At 43.7% G+C, this 19,769-nt stretch overlaps 1 protein-coding gene across 1 annotated transcript in view; it reads right to left on the reverse strand.

The window, feature by feature from the left end:
• Positions 1–266: 266 nt before the first annotated feature.
• The window catches only part of Cfap54 (cilia and flagella associated protein 54), a 286,067-nt gene continuing 266,564 nt past the window's right edge, over positions 267–19,769 (reverse strand). Inside the window, exon 68 of the mRNA XM_036170056.1 lies at positions 267–932. Coding sequence (XP_036025949.1) covers positions 813–932 — 120 coding nt within the window. The 3' untranslated portion in view covers positions 267–812. The remainder of the gene's footprint in view (positions 933–19,769) is intronic.

Here is a 19,769-nt window from a genome sequence, read left to right on the forward strand (position 1 = left end):
CATGTAGGTCCTTCACAAACACACCATAGGCACTCTCATACCTCTGTTCTCCCCCAGTGATCATACTGCTAGCAAAATTATAATAAAGTTTCAAATGCCCATTTTTTTCTTATCTTTAACTTCCTTACTAAATGCTTCATTTCCATTATATAATGTCATAGGCCAGTCTGACTTCAGTTGTTCCCAAATGTTGGAACCTTATATATGTGTACAATTTGAAACTTGAGTACAAACATAAATTTGCACATTAATTTTATTTAGTGATTAGTTTATTTTCATGAGTATCCATTCATATGTCAGAGCTCAGGAAGGGTTAGGGAATGGAATTGTTAGATGCAAGATGAACAGTCAAAATGTCTGGTGCTCTTCCAGTTTACAAGGCAAATGACACTCCATGGTCTCCCACTTCGTCGGGCCTGAGCTAAGCACCTAAACTACTTCGCTTACTTTACTACATAATAGCAGTCTTATGAGATAGACACTAATATCCCCACTCTAAAGATAAAGATGCAAAAGCTTAAGAATCGAAGCTAACTCTTTAAAGGTACAAAGCAAGCAGGTGGGGAAGTTGCTACCCAGACCCAGGTCCCCAGAATTCCAAAGCCGGTGCAATAAAGTTCCGTGCTGAGATGCCCTTCAGAAGCATATAACATGCAAGGTCGAACTTTTTTTTCCCAAGCCAAATAAACTTCTCAAGTTCAACATAACAGAAAATATTGGTATTTATGAGATTGCAAAATTTAGAAATTTCATTCAAATAAAAAAAATCAATAACAATTAAATCCCCCTTAGAGTTACTCTGTAAAGGGTGTTCAAGGGATAATTGACACCACCCAGTTGAAAAGACTTCCTACTGACACGATACAACCATTTGCAAGATCAAAAAGTCTCTCAAGATTGAATACAGCAGGCAGGGAGACATCAAAGGGGACCTGAGGAAAAAACAAAAGTTATGTGAGAAGTGTTGTTTCAAACACTGTCTGAAGTAAGCTTCGTACAACAGTGTCATATAAAGGGGGTAAATACTCATGTTTATGATAAGGCTCGAAGCTTCTCCACGTTGGTAATACATCATCTTATATTGTACTGTGATATATATATATCACATACTTCTAAAAGCAAGGGCTATTTGTGTTGATATCATTCTTGCACAGGACTTTTGGACATGTCCTTCATAAGGATTGATTAACCCATTGAAAAAAATCTCTCACTCTTCCTTTGAGCCTAAGTCCTGCCACAGGCACAAGGAAAGTGTGAAGACACTGAGTTCGAGATCACTCTATCTTCAAGAGGCTCCAGGTTTCTATGACCAAGAGCTGGTGCAGCCAAAGTCACCCTAAGCAGACTAAAGCTTCTGTGGTCACAGCATTGATTATAAGAGAAAGAAGAAAATAGTTGCTAGGAGAGGAATGTATCCTGGAACCTACTACACGAGGATCTATATTAAATATTTGGGGTAATGAATACAAATAACATATAGAATGGCCACAGTGAAGTCAGTGTTGGGGGTTTGAATCCTGGTAAGACATTAGAAGACAAGTTTTATTCATTTTTTGAGTACTTATTAAATGAAGCATTCATCCATTTATTCCCAAGAAAGCATGATGCTCCTAAAGGTGGAAGATGATGTTTGCTTTTTCTTTACTTCATTAAAAAAATTAAAAGTACTCTAGTGGTTTCTGGAACTTCAAACAATAAAACGATGTATTATTGCGATAAATACCATGATAAAAAAACATCTTGGAGTGGAAGGGGTTTCTTTGGCTTACACATCTCTATCAAGGAAGCCAAGGCAGGACAGGAACCTGGGGCTGAGGACTAAAACCGAGCCATGAAGGGATGCTGCTCACTGACTTGTTCAGTTTGCTTTCTTATCCGACCAAGGACCACTGCCCAAGAATGGCACTGGCCATGGTGGTCTGGGCTCTTCCAGATTTACATCAATCAAGAAAATGCCCCACAGAGTTGTCTATAGGCAAATCTAATGGGGGCATTTTCTCAATTGAGGTTCTTTCTTCTCACATGACTATCTTGTGTCAAATTCACACACACACACACACACACACACACACACACACACACACACACACACTCAGCTTCCTTAATCATTATGCAATCAATATTCTAGCTTGAGAAAATGTTTCTGTGTGGATGCTGGGGTTTGAATGCTTGGGTCACTAGGGAGTGGCACTCCTTTAGAGAGATTAGGAGGTGTGGCCTTGTTGAGGTAGTTGTGATCTTATTGGATGAAGTGTGTCACTGGGGGTGGGCTTTGAGATTTCTCTCTTCCTGCTGCCTTCAGATCCAGATATAGAACTCTCAGCTACCTCTCCAAGCACCATACGTGCCTGTGTGCCACCATGCTTCCTGTCATGATGACAATGGACTAAACAAGCCAGTCCCAATTAAATTCTTTCTTTTCTATAAGAGTTTCCATGATCATGGTGTCTCTCCACAGCAATAGAACACTGCAATAAACATGAATTTCTTTTTAAGTAGACATTGAATTTCCTTTTAAATAATTACATGTCCAGTATATGCCTATTCAATTATCACACACATGTGTTAATGTATGTACAAGTGCACATGTGAGTATGTCACACGTGTGGAGACATAGAGAGGTCGGTCTCTAGTTAACATTCCTGTGGAACCATCCACCTTGTTTTTTGAGATGGGTTCTCTCATTGGCGTGGGGCTCATGAATTAGACTGGGCTGCCTGTTAGCAAGCCCAGGGATCTGCCTGTCTCTGCCTCCCCAGTGTTGGGATGACAGATCTGTGCCACCGTGCCCAGCATTGCCCCACATGGGTTCTGGGAATTGAACTCCGATCCTTATGCTTGCCTTTGCTGACTAAGTTATCTATCCCCAGTCCTCGTGCCCAATTTAATAATCCTTACAGATGACTTTCAAAGTAGAATATGAAGAAATACTAATGAGCATTAAGATATTCGTACTGCCTTTTGTAATATCTCTCCTTTACTATCCACTCCTTTTCAGGTTAAATATGGCAATAGTTTTTAAAAACAAAGTGGCCACATTAGTTTAACATTAGAGTTACCTTGGTGGCCAAATATAGATACTATACTTTGATTTCTGTCCCTTGTCACTGAGACTCCGAGAACAAGGGGCCCATGTGTCACAGGGGGAGGGATATTTGCCGAGTCTATTTATGGGGGCCACAGGTGACACCTTCATGTCACAAGGAAAGGATGGAAGCAGCTGTCCACCCTAAGACCTCAGTCCTCATTTGTGATCAGGAGGAACAAATTGCTCTAAAATGACAGGTCCCTTTCTGGTGTCCGTTCCCCACCATTCTAGTCACCAGAGGAATTTTGAGCCTTTCGGCATACAGTCAAGAACTACTTCAAATTCTGCTTCTTGGTATCATGCTAAGACATATTGTTCTGTATTTCCCTACTGCTGAATAAAATGGTTAAGGTAAACTTCTGACTGAGCTATTCACATGTAAAGTACATGGTGTGTGTGTGTGTGTGTGTGTGTGTGTGTGTGTGAATACATGATGCAACTATTACCCAGATTAAGAAATAGACATACACATAAGCCAGGTGAGGTGACACACACCTGTAACCCCTGAAGTTGGGAGGTGAGAGTAGGAGGATCAATAATTCAAGGTCAACCTGATGTAGTCCATGGTTACATAGTGAGTTCAAGGCCAGCTTGGTTCACAAGATACCCTGTCGCACATTATATATATATATATATATAATTTCTATATTACTTATACGTTTTATATATATAAATACACTATATACATATACCATCTCTTTATTTATGTATATATAAATAGACATACCAAGGACAATGAGGTTTGCTGGGTCATTAGATATGCACGTATTTTACTATACGCACTTCTAACAAACTGCTTTCGAATTTTACTTTCCATAAGCCTCATGTAAGTTTTCCAGGTACTCCATCTATTCCCATACGTTGAAAATTCTACTTGAGGTTTCAGTCATCCTGGTGAGTTTTGCAGGGGCCCAAAGGCCTCTCCCTGTTCATACTGCCGTGTGTCTGACAACTGGCAACACCCCACCTTGAAACCCTGCAGGCCCCCTTGTGACAGTGCAGGGCTTTGCTCAGCTGGTACTGAGCAGCCCATTTCTCCTTGATTTTTATAGGAATTTTAACGCAGTCTAAAGACCCATCCTTACTAGGCATATATGAATACTACTGTTCACTCCTAAGTTTCCCTTTTACTCACTTACTGATTCCCTAATTGAATAGCCTAGTTTTCATTCTTTTCTTTCTTTTTTGTTTTTTGTTTGTTTGTTTGTTTGTTTGTTTGTTTGTTTTTCGAGACAGGGTTTCTCTGTAGCCCAGGCTGGCCTCGAACTCACAGAGATCCGCCTGCCTCTGCCTCCCAAGTGCTGGGATTAAAGGCATGCGCCACCACCGCCCAGCCATTTTTCATTCTTTGTCTTGTGAACAGTATTTTTTAAAAAGTAGGGTCTATTTATAAAGTTTTGTACTATCAAAATCACGTCAATAATTCCACCCCCTGACCTCTTTCTGAGGCAGGCTGTCCTTGAACTTAGATAGTTGTGGATGACCTTGAACCTCTGATTCTCCTACCTCCACCCAATCAGAGCTGGGATTATAGGCATATATCAGCACACTTGGTGTATATGGTGCTGGAGCTGGGACCCAGGGCTTCATGCATGGTAAGCAAGTACTCTACCAACTGAGCTACATCCCCATCCCAGTGCAGCTTGGCACGCAGCTTACTGTAATGCCAACCCTTGAGAGGCTGAGACAGGAGGACTGCCCCCAAGTTCAAGGCCAGTATTAGTTACAATGTCTCAAGATAAATCAACAGAGCCCAGCAGAGGTGGCGCACGCCTTTGATCCCAGCACTCGGGAAGCAGAGGCAGGAGGATCTCTGTGGGTTCGAGGCTAGCCTGGGCTACAGAGTGACTTCCAGGAAAAGTGCAAAGCTGCACAGAGAAACCCTGTCTTGAAAAACAAACAAAAAAATCAACAGAAGGGGGTATATTATTTTTAAAATAGCTATGATTTTTCTCGATCTGGTTTTTAAATAGCTACTCTGTAACATCTTCTTGTGCTCTCAGGTACCATGTCAATCATCTTCTCCTTGGCTCCCTCAGGGACAGTGTCAGGTACCTTTTCTTTGATTCTAAATGTTCAACACTGAAGAAAGCAGGTGGGAAAAATTCCTCCATGCTTCTTCTGGTACTGCAATTTTGAATTAAGTTTAGAGATATGGGTGATGGAATGGCTTCCTTTCAAAAAACCTTAAAATACAGCACAAGATCCACAGGGAAAAAATTTTAATAATCCCAAAGTAAGAAAGAAACTTCACATCTCACATGTAAGATTCCATACCATGTTTCCTTCCTGTTAATATATCACCTGTCTTTGAAGTTACTGATTGATTGGGATTTTTTCTAAACTGGGAAAAACATGCATCTTGGAAGATGAATGTGATACTGTGATACTAGCTTACTTAAGAATCAATATTATGAATGACAGGTGGCCCAGCTAATGAAAGTTCTGGGTGAGAAATAGATATGTTTGGTTTTCCTGTTCTTAATTTAAGTACGTCCTTATGCCAGCAACAAGGGTACCATTCCTCCCATCCTGACAGAGACAGCACACACTTCTTCACAGCAGACAGGGCCTTCGTACAATTTCCCCGCATCCATGGGAAATCCCACACTTTTCTGAGAATGGAATTATCTTTTCATCACTCTAATTTTTGTGTTAATCAAACTTTAAATATGACAGAAAAGTACTTTTAATATAATAGGGGATCAAACAGTCATACTGCTGAGATGGTAGAAATCTTTTAATATTAAACTTTAATGAAATAATGTTATTGCAAGAGGAATTTTGGATAGAACAAGAAAACTGGATATTAAAAGTCAAGGTGTGGAAAAACCTGTGCAGGGAGCTGACTCAAGTGGCGTATTGTCTAAGAATAGAAGAACAGATTTTTCTTCAATTATGTTCATCACCATTGCTGTGCCATACCTTCACCCCATGAACAGTTATTGACTTAAACAAGTGGGCTTACATAATGGAACTCCAACAAAACCCTGTCTGAGGTTTCTTCAGGTGGAAGCGTGAGGTGGTGTGAGAATGGAACCTTTAGGGGCATAGACACTCCCCATGCTGCCTCTGAGACCTTGTCCTGTGTGTACCTCTCTCTGTCTCTGTTTTGGGGTCACTGTGTTCTTTATAATATACTCATAATCATACGAAGGGTGCTTACATGAGTACTATCAATCTGCTTTTTTTTTATTAACTATTAAGGACGGAAGCAACTTGTAAGTCTGTAACTGGCTTGAAAGAAGTATGAATGGAGTGGGCACCCCGTTTGCAGCTGGCAGAGGTGAAGGCAGCCTCATGGTATGGGGCCCGTAGCTTGTTGATTCCCTACTAACCCTGAGTTAACTCTTGGGTACTCAGTTGGTGTTAGAAAATTATAGAACCATTTGGTGTTGGGGCGGGGGGAAATGCACAGCAAACTTGGTACTTGGGTCATCCTCAGATATATAAGGGTTTCTGGGTCACAGTGGATTTCATGAAACTTTGATTCAAAAACCAAAACCAAACCCCAAAATCCATATAACAGTCAAACCTAAGTATTATGCAAAGTAAAGCTCCATTTTGTTTTGGTTTGGTTTTTGTTTGTTTTTTGTTTTTATTTTTTTGTCAACTTGAAACAAGGTACAATTATCTGGAAAAGAGGGAATTTCAGTTGAGGGATTGCCTCCATCAGGTTGCCTGTAAGCAAGTCTTTGGGAGAATCACCTTGATGTGGTTGTTGGAAGGCTCAGTTCACTTGGGTTGTGTAAGAAAGCAATCTGAGTAAGCCATAAGGAGCAATCCAGTAAGCAGTATTCCTCATGGCCTCTGCTTCAGTTCCTTCCTTGGGTTCCTGCTCTGAATTCCCTCAGTAAGAGACTGTAATAATCCCTTTACTCTCCCAAACTGCTTTCATTCATGGTGTTTATCACAGCAATAGAATAAATAAAAAAACTAGACCACCAACTAATAAATATCTTTATGTGTTGCAACCCTTTCCCTCCAGGGCACCCATTCTGTGTGCACTGCACTTTAAACCCACTCTGGGCTCAGACAAGACAGTCTAGTTAATGGAAAGTCAGAGACTTGATGGTGTTTTCTAATTACAAGTACCTGCTTTTAAAAGATTTTTTTTTTAATTTTGGTGTGTGTGTGTGTGTGTGTGTGTGTGTGTGTGTGTACATGCAAGCATCCATGTGCATATATACACAACACAGCATATAAATGGGGACAAGGGCACAGCTTTTGGGAGCTGATTCTTTCCCTCTACCATGTGAATTCCTGGCTTTGAACTCAGGTCATCAGGCTTCCGTGAGAAGGGCTTTTACCCACCGAGCCACGTCTTTTTATAGAGAATTGTTTAAGAAACCAGTCCTTCAAGACCAAAAGAGACCCCTGAAGGAAACAGTGAAAGTTGAGGCTGCATTTCCTAAGGCTTGTTCTGACTGCTCAAGACTCCAAGACTTAGAGAAAAGAATCTTTGAAGTCGTTCTCTTTTATCGGAAAGATATGCTTTTCAACATAGAAAGAAATAATAGAAGGTCCCAAAACAGAGAAAAATATCCTTTAAAATATCAAAAGCTTTAAAGTACAACAGGAAGCATGAGTTAAACAACCAACAATCTATCAGGACACTACAGAGGACACCCAGGGCACCCAGGACAGAACATAAGACAGCCATGTACACAGGAGAGCACACAGGACATACAGGCCAGTACACAGGACAGCACAAATGGCACATAGGACAGAACACAAGACATCATACAGGACAGCATACAGGGCATCCAGGACACACAAGGCACATAGGACAGCACACAAGGCACACAGGACAGCATACAAGGCACACAGACAGCATACAGGATATCCAGGACACACAAAGTACACAGGACAGCACACAAGGCACACAGACAGCACACAGGGCACACCTGCTGGATTGGATGTGAGTTCAAGAGCTGGTGGTTCTTAAAGTGAAGTGCTAGAGGGTGGAGTCAAAGGGAAGTTGCTTAGACACAGAAGTTGAGAAGAAGGCCCTGTTCTGTTGTTCCATACTGCCCCACCTCACCACAGGACAAAAGACAACAGAGCCAGTAGATCATGGACTTGACTTTCAAAATCTTAAAGCCAAAGTAATCATCTTGTTTTTATACAACAGTTACCTCAACTAATTCTTACAGTGCTAGAAGGTGACTAATGCTCTTAGAAAGCAGATTCTGAAATGGAATTTAGCTTCCAGAAGTTCACTAGCTTTGGGAAATGACCATGAGATTAAGTCACAGAGAAAATGAAGGAAATGGGACTGGGCTGAAGGAGAGCTTAGGCTAAATGCAATCACGGCCAAACCCCAAACCAGTCTCACAGGAATCTTCGAACACAGAATGGCCCTTGAGCATTACCTTGAACATGGTAGAGGGTACCGAGTCTTTGTACTACAATATCAATCCATAATTGGACACTGGTTTCTTCAAAAGAAGAAATTGTGAATGTTGGGGATTAGAGAGCTGGCCCAGTCAGTAAACTGCCTGCTGGCCAAGCATGAAGACCTCATTTTAAATCCCAAGCAAACAGATTAAACACACACACACACACACACACACACACACACACACACACACAAACACACACACACACACACACACACACACACAACTGGGTGCAGAAGCATGTGTTTGTCACCCCAATCCACACACACACACACACACACACACACACACACACACACAACTGGGTGCAGAAGCATGTGTTTGTCACCCCAATCCAGGGTGCTTGGAACATGTAAATCCCTGGAGTTCACTTGCTAGCCAGCCAAGTCAATGGATGAACTCCAGGTTCAGTTAAAGATTCTGTCTCAAAAACGTGGTAAGAAATCAAGGCCTTCTGGCATCCACATTCATGTGTATACACTTGTGCCAGCACACGTACATGATGTATGAACACACACACACACACACACACACACACACACACACACACACACACACACACACACACACACACACACACAAAATGGCAATATGGCAGAATGCATGGAGGCATGCGACCAATATAACTTTAATACTTATGCTGAATTTCAAGATGCTTCTCTTTGGGGTCGTGCTAAAAAACATGTATGTCTAACACATCACTCTGATTAATCATTCTATTTGATTACCCTAAGAATATTTCCCCTCTAGAATATTAGGATAATTAACAATTAAAGAGTAGGAAGAAGAGTAAGAACTAATATCTCCCCTTAAGTAATATCTTCCTGAAGGCTTAAGTAGGAAAAAAATCCAATTTCACTTGAATCCTAAATCTGTCAGCTTTTCCTGGGGAGACACGAGCAAACATCCCTTTACTCTAGAGAGGGCTCCGATGACAGATCAAAGGAAAAGATTCCACCCACGGACAGTTTGGTGGACCAGTGAGGAACTGACATGGCTTAGTTTAGAAGCATGGGTGAGGGGCTACTTAGAGACATGTGGGAGACCCTCCAACACCTGCACCATTATAAAGTCCCACCCCATGATGGAGGGTAATGCCCTGTTAAACTTCTACTTCCTACACACCTCTGCATCACCAAAGATCGTTTTCAGAGTGGGGTGGGACAGAGGGAATATTGGTTGGCTGGATTTCCAGGCGAGGGTCTGGTGACCTCCTTTCCTCCTTGTGCTATATAGTGTCAGCAGCTCCATTGCACTTATCTATTGCCATATTGTCTTTATTTAGTTGGCTACTGGGCCAAGATTATCGCTGCTCCAAGATGGTAGTGAGGCGATCGTGCTTTTCCCAGAGGAAAAGGCCTACCACAATGGTTTAACTGGGAAGTGCCCCTAGAATCTTCCACAAATGTCTGAGTCCATGGGGGAGCAGGAGAATGAAACTGGATGAAAGTGGGTGATGCTGCACAGGCCAGGGGCAGTCCATAGGCATGGCAGAGGGGTGCTCACAGGAAAACCAGGTGCTAGGGGAGAAGTAGTTTTGAGCACAGTGCTAAGAAACATTCTGACCAGCAATCAGCCGGACATGGAGCCTGACTCGGATACCTGCTAGCTGAGGGACCTTGGGCGAGCCACTTAAAATCTTTGCTCTTCAACTTCTCACCTAGAAATAGCAACACTCATAACATCTACAATAAGTACAAACAAGACCTGAAGTCTGGTGCTTAGCTTCGAATGTGTGTTTGTTTCCTGTCCCTGAAGCCACACATTCATGCAAACACAGTGATTCGTGACAAATTTGCTGAAGCCCTGGGGGTCAGAAGCCTGGATCAGCTTAACTGTATCACATCATGATGATATCGCCTGGAATGGTTGCTTCTGGAGCTTCGAAGGGGAGAGGGCATTTCTACGCCTTGGTTTGTGGTTTCTTTCTCCATCTTAAAACTAGGCTCATTGGTTTTCCTGCCCACCCCATCATCACTCAGCCTCTGTGTCTCCTCTGTGGTCAGGGATCCCCCAGAGCAAGTGCCCAATGACAAGGACACCGATGACAGTCTTCTGGGGTCACCTGTATAATCACCTCATTTTATCCTAAACTCAATCACATTCACAATTTTCTTTGTCATGCAAGGCAACGACATTTCTCTGGAAGACCATTGTTCAACCTGTCATGTATGTGTGTGGTCCAGTGAGATGACTGAGATACCGTGTTTATCACAGCTGCTATGTGGAGAGAGGTGTTATCTTACTGTATTGTTTTTACTTAAAAATTCATGACATTTCTACAACAGCCTCCCATGACAAAAAGTTATTGGCATTCACTAAAATATATCGGTGTGTCTTTACACTGCTCCCTGGTACACCCTTGCAAACTGGGTTGAGGTAATAGGATGTGAGTAGAAATTATGACAGCCACCCAGGATGGCTTTTGGAATTTATTACCTAGACACTTTTCAGAGGAAAGCCTATGATCAGTCCCTCCCAATGGGTCTGTGCTATCTGTGACTGCCAGCACATCTTGAAGTCCTGAAGGCTTCTCTTCTCTGACAGCGTTCTCCTTGAAGAACATTGCAGACATCACAGACATAAATCCAGGCACCCAAGGTTTACTAGATGTGAGGTAAATCTATCTTCTTTGGCATATGGAGATGGCTCACTGTAAAGTAGTTGCCATACAAGTATGAGGACCTAAGTTCGAATCCCCAGAACCTGTGTAAAGCTAGATGCAGTAGCACAAACCTGTGATCCTAGCACTCCTCCTCTGGAAAGATGGGGGGCAGAGACAGGAGGGTCCCTGCAAGTTCACAGAGCAGCCAGCTGGCACACCTAGTGCCCAGCAAGGTGGAAGGTAATGAGCCATGCCACAGTGCACCTACACACACACACACACACACACACTCACACACACTCACACACACACACACACACACACACTCACACACACTCACACACACACACACTCAAACACACACACGTTACTGCCACTGAGCATTGGGGCTTACTAGCATGACACAGTCTGGCCGGAACCGGACTGAAATAGCTGCTCTGACAAGCTTGCCTTCCCTCACTCAGTTTCCACCACCGCCATGAGAGCTTCACTTCACTTAAAGGTCAGAGCTTTGAATCCCGGCAGCCGAGCTAGCTGCTCGTACCGTGTGGCTGGGCACCCTCCCAAGGGACTCCATGGGGTCTGCCTGCATGCTTTCGACCAGGGAGAGAGAAATAAGAACTCCACAGTTACAACAATAGTCAATGCGGTTTTTTTTCCTCCTGAGGGAGCTCTCTGAGCTTAACTTCTGGCAACTAGAAACTAAAGGCTCTTTTTTGAAAAGCAAAGGCTTTGTAAAGAACCAAAGTTCACACTTTATGTTGGGTACTGCGTTGCCTCATGCTGGGTTTTGTTCCTTGGCAGCTCCCAGTGCAGTCGCAAATGGAAGAGTGGACCTTACGTGCACAGTGTGGAAGGAAAGCCACTCACGCTGCCCGTTCTCACTGGTGCACACCATGAACAGGTGCACACCTTTCTTAGACAGCCACCGGCAGTGACCGGAAATTTCTCCTAGAAGAAGGCCACCAGTCTGGGGTCCACAAAGACCCTTTTTTACACCATTGTTTAGGTTAGTGTTCTGAATCCCAACAATGATCCTTTGTGGATTAATCAGGGGATGTAGAGAAGGAGAGGGCAAGGAAAGAGAGCAGGAAGGAGAGGAGAGAGAGAGAGGGGAGAGGGGAGAGGGGAGAGCAGGTGGTGTGGGAAGACACCTCTCAGTGCTGAGCAGTTAGCATCCAACCTGCATCAGACACTGAGCACTGAGGGAACAAGAATTCGGTAGCCAGACATCGAATGTGTATTTTGTTTAACGGAAGGATAGATGTATGGCTATCTATGGAATTATGGCCAATGGGAAGGAGGCCAGTCCCAAGAGGCTACACAGTGCATCGGTCCCTTTACAGAACGTCCTTGAAATGAAAACATGAATGGAAATAGAAAAAAAGATCAGTCAGTGGCTGCTAGTGGTGGGGGAGACAGTCTAGACGTAGGGTTCCACGAGGGTGAAGGTGCTCGTGACGGCAGAGGGCTTTGTGTTTTGAGTGTGTCAGTGTCCCCACACTGGTTATGTTGTTGGACTTTCATTGTGTATGGTTTTACCACAGAGGGAAATATAAGGGTTGTACTGAAATTCTCTTGTTCTCATCTGTCCCTACCACTCTCTTTTCTTTTAGTTTTGGGGATCTCAGAAGTGCTACGCAGGTGCTCAACTATGGAGCTGCAGGCCTGTATGATTCTCCAGCTGATTTTTTATTTCAAAATTTTATTTTTTAAGTGTATGGGTGTTTTGTCTGAATGCATATCCTGTCTATGTGCCATGTGTATGCCCATGGAGAACAGAAGAACGTGTCGGATCCCCTGGAACTAGAGTAACAGATGGTTCTGAGTCACCATGCCAGTGCCAGGAATTGAACCTGGGTCCTCTGGAAGAGCAGTCAGTGCTCTTAATCATATCTCCAACCTCTGTGTTATTTCTTAAAACTGTATCACTCCACCTGACTCTACAGTTAATTTTAAAAGAACGGTTGAAAATAGCTAATGATAATTAAAAACACCCCTATTAATGGATCATTTACTGTCTGAAAATCGTCAGTCCTTCAGATGGGCTAGAAGCCACTGCTGGAGGGAGATGCAAATGGACAAATAAGTCAGATCACTAAGGCTGAGAAAAAAAATAGAGATGAACAGAAAATATTGAATGCCCCCACCCTGGGCACAAGGCTGGCCTGGCATTGTGTTAAATAGTGGTCCTGATGTGGCACCAGCTAAATGCCACTGCCACTCACGAGAGAATGAACACCAGGCAAACTGAGTCACTTTCTCATGTTCACACCTATAGCAGCCTCACTAAGAATCAAACCTTCTACTTTTTTCTAGGATCCATTGCTTCTGAGTCCTTTGCCAGAACCTAATCCACCCCAGCTCTTTAAGGACTTTTCTACAGAAGCACAACATGGGTCAAGAGCTCTTCCCTGCATTGCCCTGAGTAGTTGAGAAGAGAGTGTGTGGGTGCCAGCTGCCGGTAATGTTAAGAAGAGTAACTTCCCAAACCTGGACTGGCCAAAGTAAAGAAGGAAAATAGGGAAGTGGACGCCTGCCCTCTTTGTATATTTGCCTAAATTTACAAATTATTTGTGAAAAGAATTTTTAAAATTTTGCCAGGTTATTCAGCTGTAGGGGGTAGGGAGAGACAAGCGTTCACATAAAGTGAAAATATTGTTACACTGTTAGACCTATAACAGAGAAAAGACCTTACTATATAGCTCAGGATGGCCTCAAAGTCACTGAGCAACACAGGCTGGTTTCAAACTCAGCAATCCTCCTGTGCCTCTCAGATGTAAGGAATATAATCACACACCACTGCGCCCAGCTCAAGGTCTAGTTTTAAAAAAATACTTTATTTCCATTAAAATTTTTATTTGTGCTGGGCAGTGGTGGCACACACCTTTAATCCCAGCACTCGGGAGGCAGAGGCAGGCGGATCTCTGTGAGTTTGAGGCTGGCCTGGTCTACAGAGTGAGTTACAGGAAAGGCGCAAAGCTACACAAAGCAACCCTGTCTCGGAAAAAAAAAAAAAATTATCTGTGAGTGTGTGTGTGTGTGTGTGTGTGTGTGTGTGTGTGTGTGTGTTGTTCGGTGTGCATATGGTATGCATAAATGGTCTGTATATGTGTGAATGTTCTATGTGTGTGTGGTGTATATGTGTAGTATGTATATGTGGTGTGTGTAGTATGTGTATATGATATGTGTGAGTGGGCTGTGTGTGTGTGTGTGTGTGTGTGTGTGTGTAGTATGTATGTGTGGTGTGTGTGTGTGTGTGTAGTATGTATGTGTGGTGTTTGTGTGTATGTGTAGTATGTATGTGTGGTGTGTGTGTGTGTGTGTGTATAGTATGTATGTGTGGTGTTTGTGTGTGTGTGTGTAGTATGTATTGTGGTGTGTGTGTGTGTGTGTGTGTGTGTGTGTGTGTGTGTGTGTGTACCATGTGTGTAAGGTACCTGCAGAGGCCAGAAGAGCTCACCAGTTCCCCTGGAGCTATGAGAAGCCTGACATGGGTTCTGGGAACCAAACTCCAGTCCTCTGAAGAGCGAGCAGCATGCTCCCAACTGCTGAGCCATCCCTCCAGCTACGAGGTCAGGTCCAGGAAGAATCCTTTAGCAAACCAAATGAAGGAAATGAAACTCATCATTTCGCTCGGTATTTTCCAAAACAGCAAGAAATGAGGTTGGCTAATGACTCCCCTGTCTCTAACGTCCCTTGAAGTTGTACAAAGCAACTAACTGTCCCCTTGAGACTGATCTGCAGTTTCAGTAATGAAGCCAGGCTTGATTTATGGAGAACGGCACACATTCTGTTACTTTGATGGTAAACACATATTTTCCCGTTCATGATGACACCATGGTTCAAACTGCACCCAAGTCTCATCCGTCCCTCCATCTGCACATTCACAAAGTGGTCATTGGTACCCTGAGCACAGGAAGTACAAGGGCTCTCAGTTCCTCCATGGGGGGGAAAAAGAGTGTATTTCACCTTGACACCAGTGCTGGCAAATCTTGGAGAGATGAGCATTTTTGAAATGCTATAAACAGCATAGCCTTTTCTTAGCATTTGAAGAGCGCATTAATAGCCTGGCCTTTTTTAAAGGGCTTTCTTTTTTCCCTTACCCAAATTTGACAGTCAGACGTGAACATTGAGACGATGGAATCAAAGTCAGTGCGGTGTTTTTTAAAAGCAGTGTGGAATTGATGTCATCTGGCATTGTCTTGAAAAGAATATAAGAATATTAAGTGGATGCCTCATGATCTTACACACAAAAGGTACTCTTCACTCGAGGACAGAATGAGAATATCTCAAAGAAGGAAGATGGAATTCTAGATGCCCATAAAATCTATTCAGACAGTTCATGGCTGCGCCAACAGAAATTAAGTAAAAGGAAGGGAAAAGGAAGAGCGTGAGAAGGAAAATCTGCAGTTGTCAGCACAACCCCCCCCCCCCCCCCCCCGACACACACACACATTGTGTTAACAGAGTTGACAATACTCGGTAATTACCTGCTGTGGACGGTGCAGAACTTTGTGCGAGAAGCGGTGTGTATAGTTTACGGTGCGGTTGCTACACTTTTGGGTTTTGTTACAGAGCCCACTGGCAGACAACGAGGAGCAGCCTCTGTGCTGGAAGATGGAGTACAGAAACTGGGCGCCGGGCAGCTACAGCTCCCAGCCCACATGCTCTTCTGACAAATTGACTGGATGCTCTTCCAACTGAGGGCTGTGTCCACGCTTGAATGTGGGTGCGTTGGGGGGACTGATCCAAACTGGAGCTTAAACGGCAATAGAGTTTTTGCTTGGACATCTTTGAACCCGAGGCCACCAGGCCCAGCCAACCACTGACACGTCTGGTGTTATGGGCCATGGAAAATCCAGGCAGGGCTAGCTTCGGGATAACTGCAATGGTTAACAGGAACCTTTACAGCTGGCTTGTTTGGGGTGTGACAATTGTCAGCTCTATGGCTTTGAACAGACCTTTTTTAAAAAAATATATTTATTTCTTAAAATTTTTTTCATTTTACATATCAACCCCAGTTCACCCTCCCTCCCTTTCTCCCGCCTCCTCACCTCCCTCCCACTCTACCCCCATCCACTCCTCAGAGTGGGTAAGGCCTCCCATGGTAGTCAACCAAGTCTGGCATACCAAGTTGAAGGAGAGCCTAGCCCCTCCCCATTGTATCAAGGCTGAGCAAGGTATCCCACCACAGGGAATGGACTCCACAAAGCCAGTTCATGCACCTGGGATAAGTCCTGGTCCTGCTGCCAGGGACCCCACAAACAGATCAAGCCACACAACTGTCACCCACATTCCACGGGCCTAGTTCAGTCCCATGCAGGTTCCCGAGCTGTCAGTCCAGAGTCAGTGAGCTCCAACTAGCACCGGTCAGCTGTCTCTGTGGGTTTCCCCAGCATGATCTTGACCCCCTCTTCTTCTTCTTCTTTATTTATTTATTTATTTTTGAATGCCAAATGCCATTTATTGAAGGAGGGAGGAGGTCTTAAATACAGGCTTACAGCACAATGGGAGAACCCCAGGTGGCAGAAGTTTGCTTCTGTTTTTTTTTTTCTTTTTTGAGCTGAGGATCCAACCCCAGGCCTTGTGCTTGCAAGGGCTCTACTACTGAGCTAAATCCCCACCCCTGCTTCTGATGTTTTACAATCTTGCACCTAAGCTGTTAATGCCCAGTATGCAGGATACACAGACAAGGAACTTCCCTTAGGCATTCAGGAGGGTGGAATCTCACAGGGAATTACATAGGGAGGATATCAAGGTCAAGGTCAACAAGCAATACAACAGTTACCCAAAACCAGGGGGGGGGGGGCAGGAACCTACAGGTCCCCTCCTATTACTAAAAAATGAGCTTCTGACTTAGTTGAACAGACCTTTTTGTTTTACCTTAAAACATCTCATTTTCAGAGCGAGATCCAGGACAGGCACCAAAACTACACAGAGAGACCCTGTCTTGGAAAAAAAAAAACCTCATTTTGTAGTCTAGGCTGTCTTAAAATTCACTATGTAGACTAGGCTGGCCAAGAACTTACTATACAATCCCAACTGGCTGCAGATTCATGGGAATCCTTCTGTCTCAGTCTCCCAGATGCCAGGCGGTTCCTTGAAGCACTTTCTTACGGCGCTCTCCTGTGTCTTCATGCAAAACAGTCACTCATTAAAAAACCCTTGGCCACCATGTTTTCCTTTTGAAAGCACCAGCCCCATCCATCCTTTCTGGACAGTCAGCCTAGTCCTGGCAAGGACTCTGTGTGCTCTCTGCTTGCACTAGTGTGCCCAGCTCAGTGCCTTACACTCAGCTCCATGAAATGTTTTAAATGGAGCTGCCCTTCCCCCACACACACTAAAACTTCATTTCTCTTTGCATTTGGGAATTTGAAGATTTGGCTCATATTTCCATCTTCATAGCAAGACTGCAAATCATGACCTCACCACTGAACCTACGACAGAGGTATATACAAATACACTTATATTTTGCCTGCTCTTTCCAGCCAGGAAAACGTTTTCTGAGTGACCCGTGGCCATGTTTGTGTTTTGCTAAGGCTACTTTATTACTATGCAATCATTTCTCAGAGCGATAACATCTTTTAAAAATGGACCACTAAGTTTCATGGAAGGGACTGGTGAGCCCTCAGAAAAAGGATATCCAAAGAAGTTCATTATAGTGATATTTTATTTGTATTGAAATGTGATTTTACTTGTATGTCAATAAAGTTGCCTTGAGGCCAGAGCAAGCCAGAGCAGAAGCCGAGCAGTAGTGGGGCACGCCCTTAATCCCAGCACTTGGGAGGCAGAGCTAGGCGGATCTCTGTGTGTTCAAGAACATAGCCAGCGTAGCAGACACACGCCTTTAATTTCAATACCAACCATAGAAGACCTGGAGGTCTGTACAAACAGGCAGTGACGAGGAGGTCATGTGGCTGGGTTACAACCAATGAGGGAGGAGAACAGAAAGTCTTTAAATAGACAGGACGCACAGAAGTAGGTCTCTTGCGGAGAGGAGGAACCGCAGAAGCAGTGAAGGGTAAGGTTTTCCGCTTTGGCTCTGACCTCGTGGTTTTTAACTCTGCAACTGGCTCTGTGTTTCTTATTTAACAAGCCGGATACATCTACAGTTCATCACCTCCAGAGCTGTGGTGAAAGCCTGTTAGAGGAAGGAGGTTAATGATGCTGAGGCTGACTGCCTCACCACATAGACTGTAGGAGCTCTTCAAGGCAGCCAATCAGGCTTTTACTTCTGCATTCTGGTGCCTTGTCCTCTGGCTGCCCCAGAAGAAGCACTCTACAGATGCCTACTTAACAAATGACTGACGTGGATGAGCTCAAGGTCCATATTCATGGAAGAAGCAGAACTGTGCTCCCACGGCTACCTTTGGAAGATGGACGACAAACTGTTCATCCCTTTACTATTTACTCACACCACCTACTGGGGCCAGCCCCTGGACAGAGCCCCGAGAATGAAAACACAGTAGGAAGCAATCTCACTGTATTAGATCTAGTCAGCATTGTAATCGGAGACTAATAGCGATGTAGGAGACTAATAGCGATGTATGTCATTCGGACTTAGTTTGATTAAAAACGATTGCATGCCAAGAGATGTAAGCCAGAGGCTGCAGAAGGAAGTGAGGAAAGAACATCAGATAGTCTCCAGGCTGGCTCAGTGGGTAAAGGTGCTTGCCACCCAGCCCGATGATGTCCACACATGACCTGTGCTGTGAGCACATGCTCTCTCTCTCTCTCTCTCTCTCTCTCTCTCTCTCTCTCTCTCTCTCTCTCTCACACACACACACACACACACACACACACACACACACGTGAACAATTAAATACAAACAATTTTTTTAAAGAAAAGCCACAGTCACAATTAAGCTAGCATAGGTTGACAATGTTATTTACCCATTTTCCACAATAATCCAGTAAGATGCCAGCATGGTGCAGCAATCATTTCAGCTGACATGTGAAGGCTCGTAAGAGGCTGTGAATTCTGATAAGGTTCCCATCTTCTCATGATGGACTAGATATATTAGGACAAAGAGCAAATGACTAGATAGACTAAAGGGTACTAGCAGAGCAGAGTGGTAACCATTAATCCTCAGCACACGGTTGATGCCAATATTCTATCAGAAATGTATCATAAAGTGATTTTTGGTTGTACTATGGATTGAATCTGGGACCTCAGCCATGCTAGGCAAGCTTTCTGCCACGGAGCCCCTAAACAATTATTTTTAACAATAAGAAACAATTGGATATATGCACAGGGAATTCAGCCATGTAAAAAATATCCATCCATCAAGCACACAGTCATATTGTAAGTCAGTGGAATTTTACTGTCATTAAGGATGTGTAGATCAGATAGAAAATATTTTTAAAGAAACAAAAAGATATTTTTTTTTGTTTTTGTTTTTGTTTTTTAAGGAGCTTACGAAATAAGTATGTCAAACAGTAACTGTGCTTTCTTGGGGTACAGGGAAGACACTTTTCCTGGCCATGGGATGGGCGGCTTCAGAGATGCTATCACCATCCCCCCTCTTCTCCCCATCGAGTACCAGCTCCCCTCTCACGTCACCCAATAAAAAGCACAATGCTAGTGGTGTCATTTCTCACATCAAGCCAAGACACCCAGGGCCGTAAGATACTGGGAATCCTAAAGCAGGGTGCGGCCCTCAGTCCTTTG

Source organism: Onychomys torridus, chromosome 20 (assembly GCF_903995425.1).
Source record: "Onychomys torridus chromosome 20, mOncTor1.1, whole genome shotgun sequence".
Classification (NCBI taxonomy): Eukaryota; Metazoa; Chordata; class Mammalia; order Rodentia; family Cricetidae; genus Onychomys; species Onychomys torridus.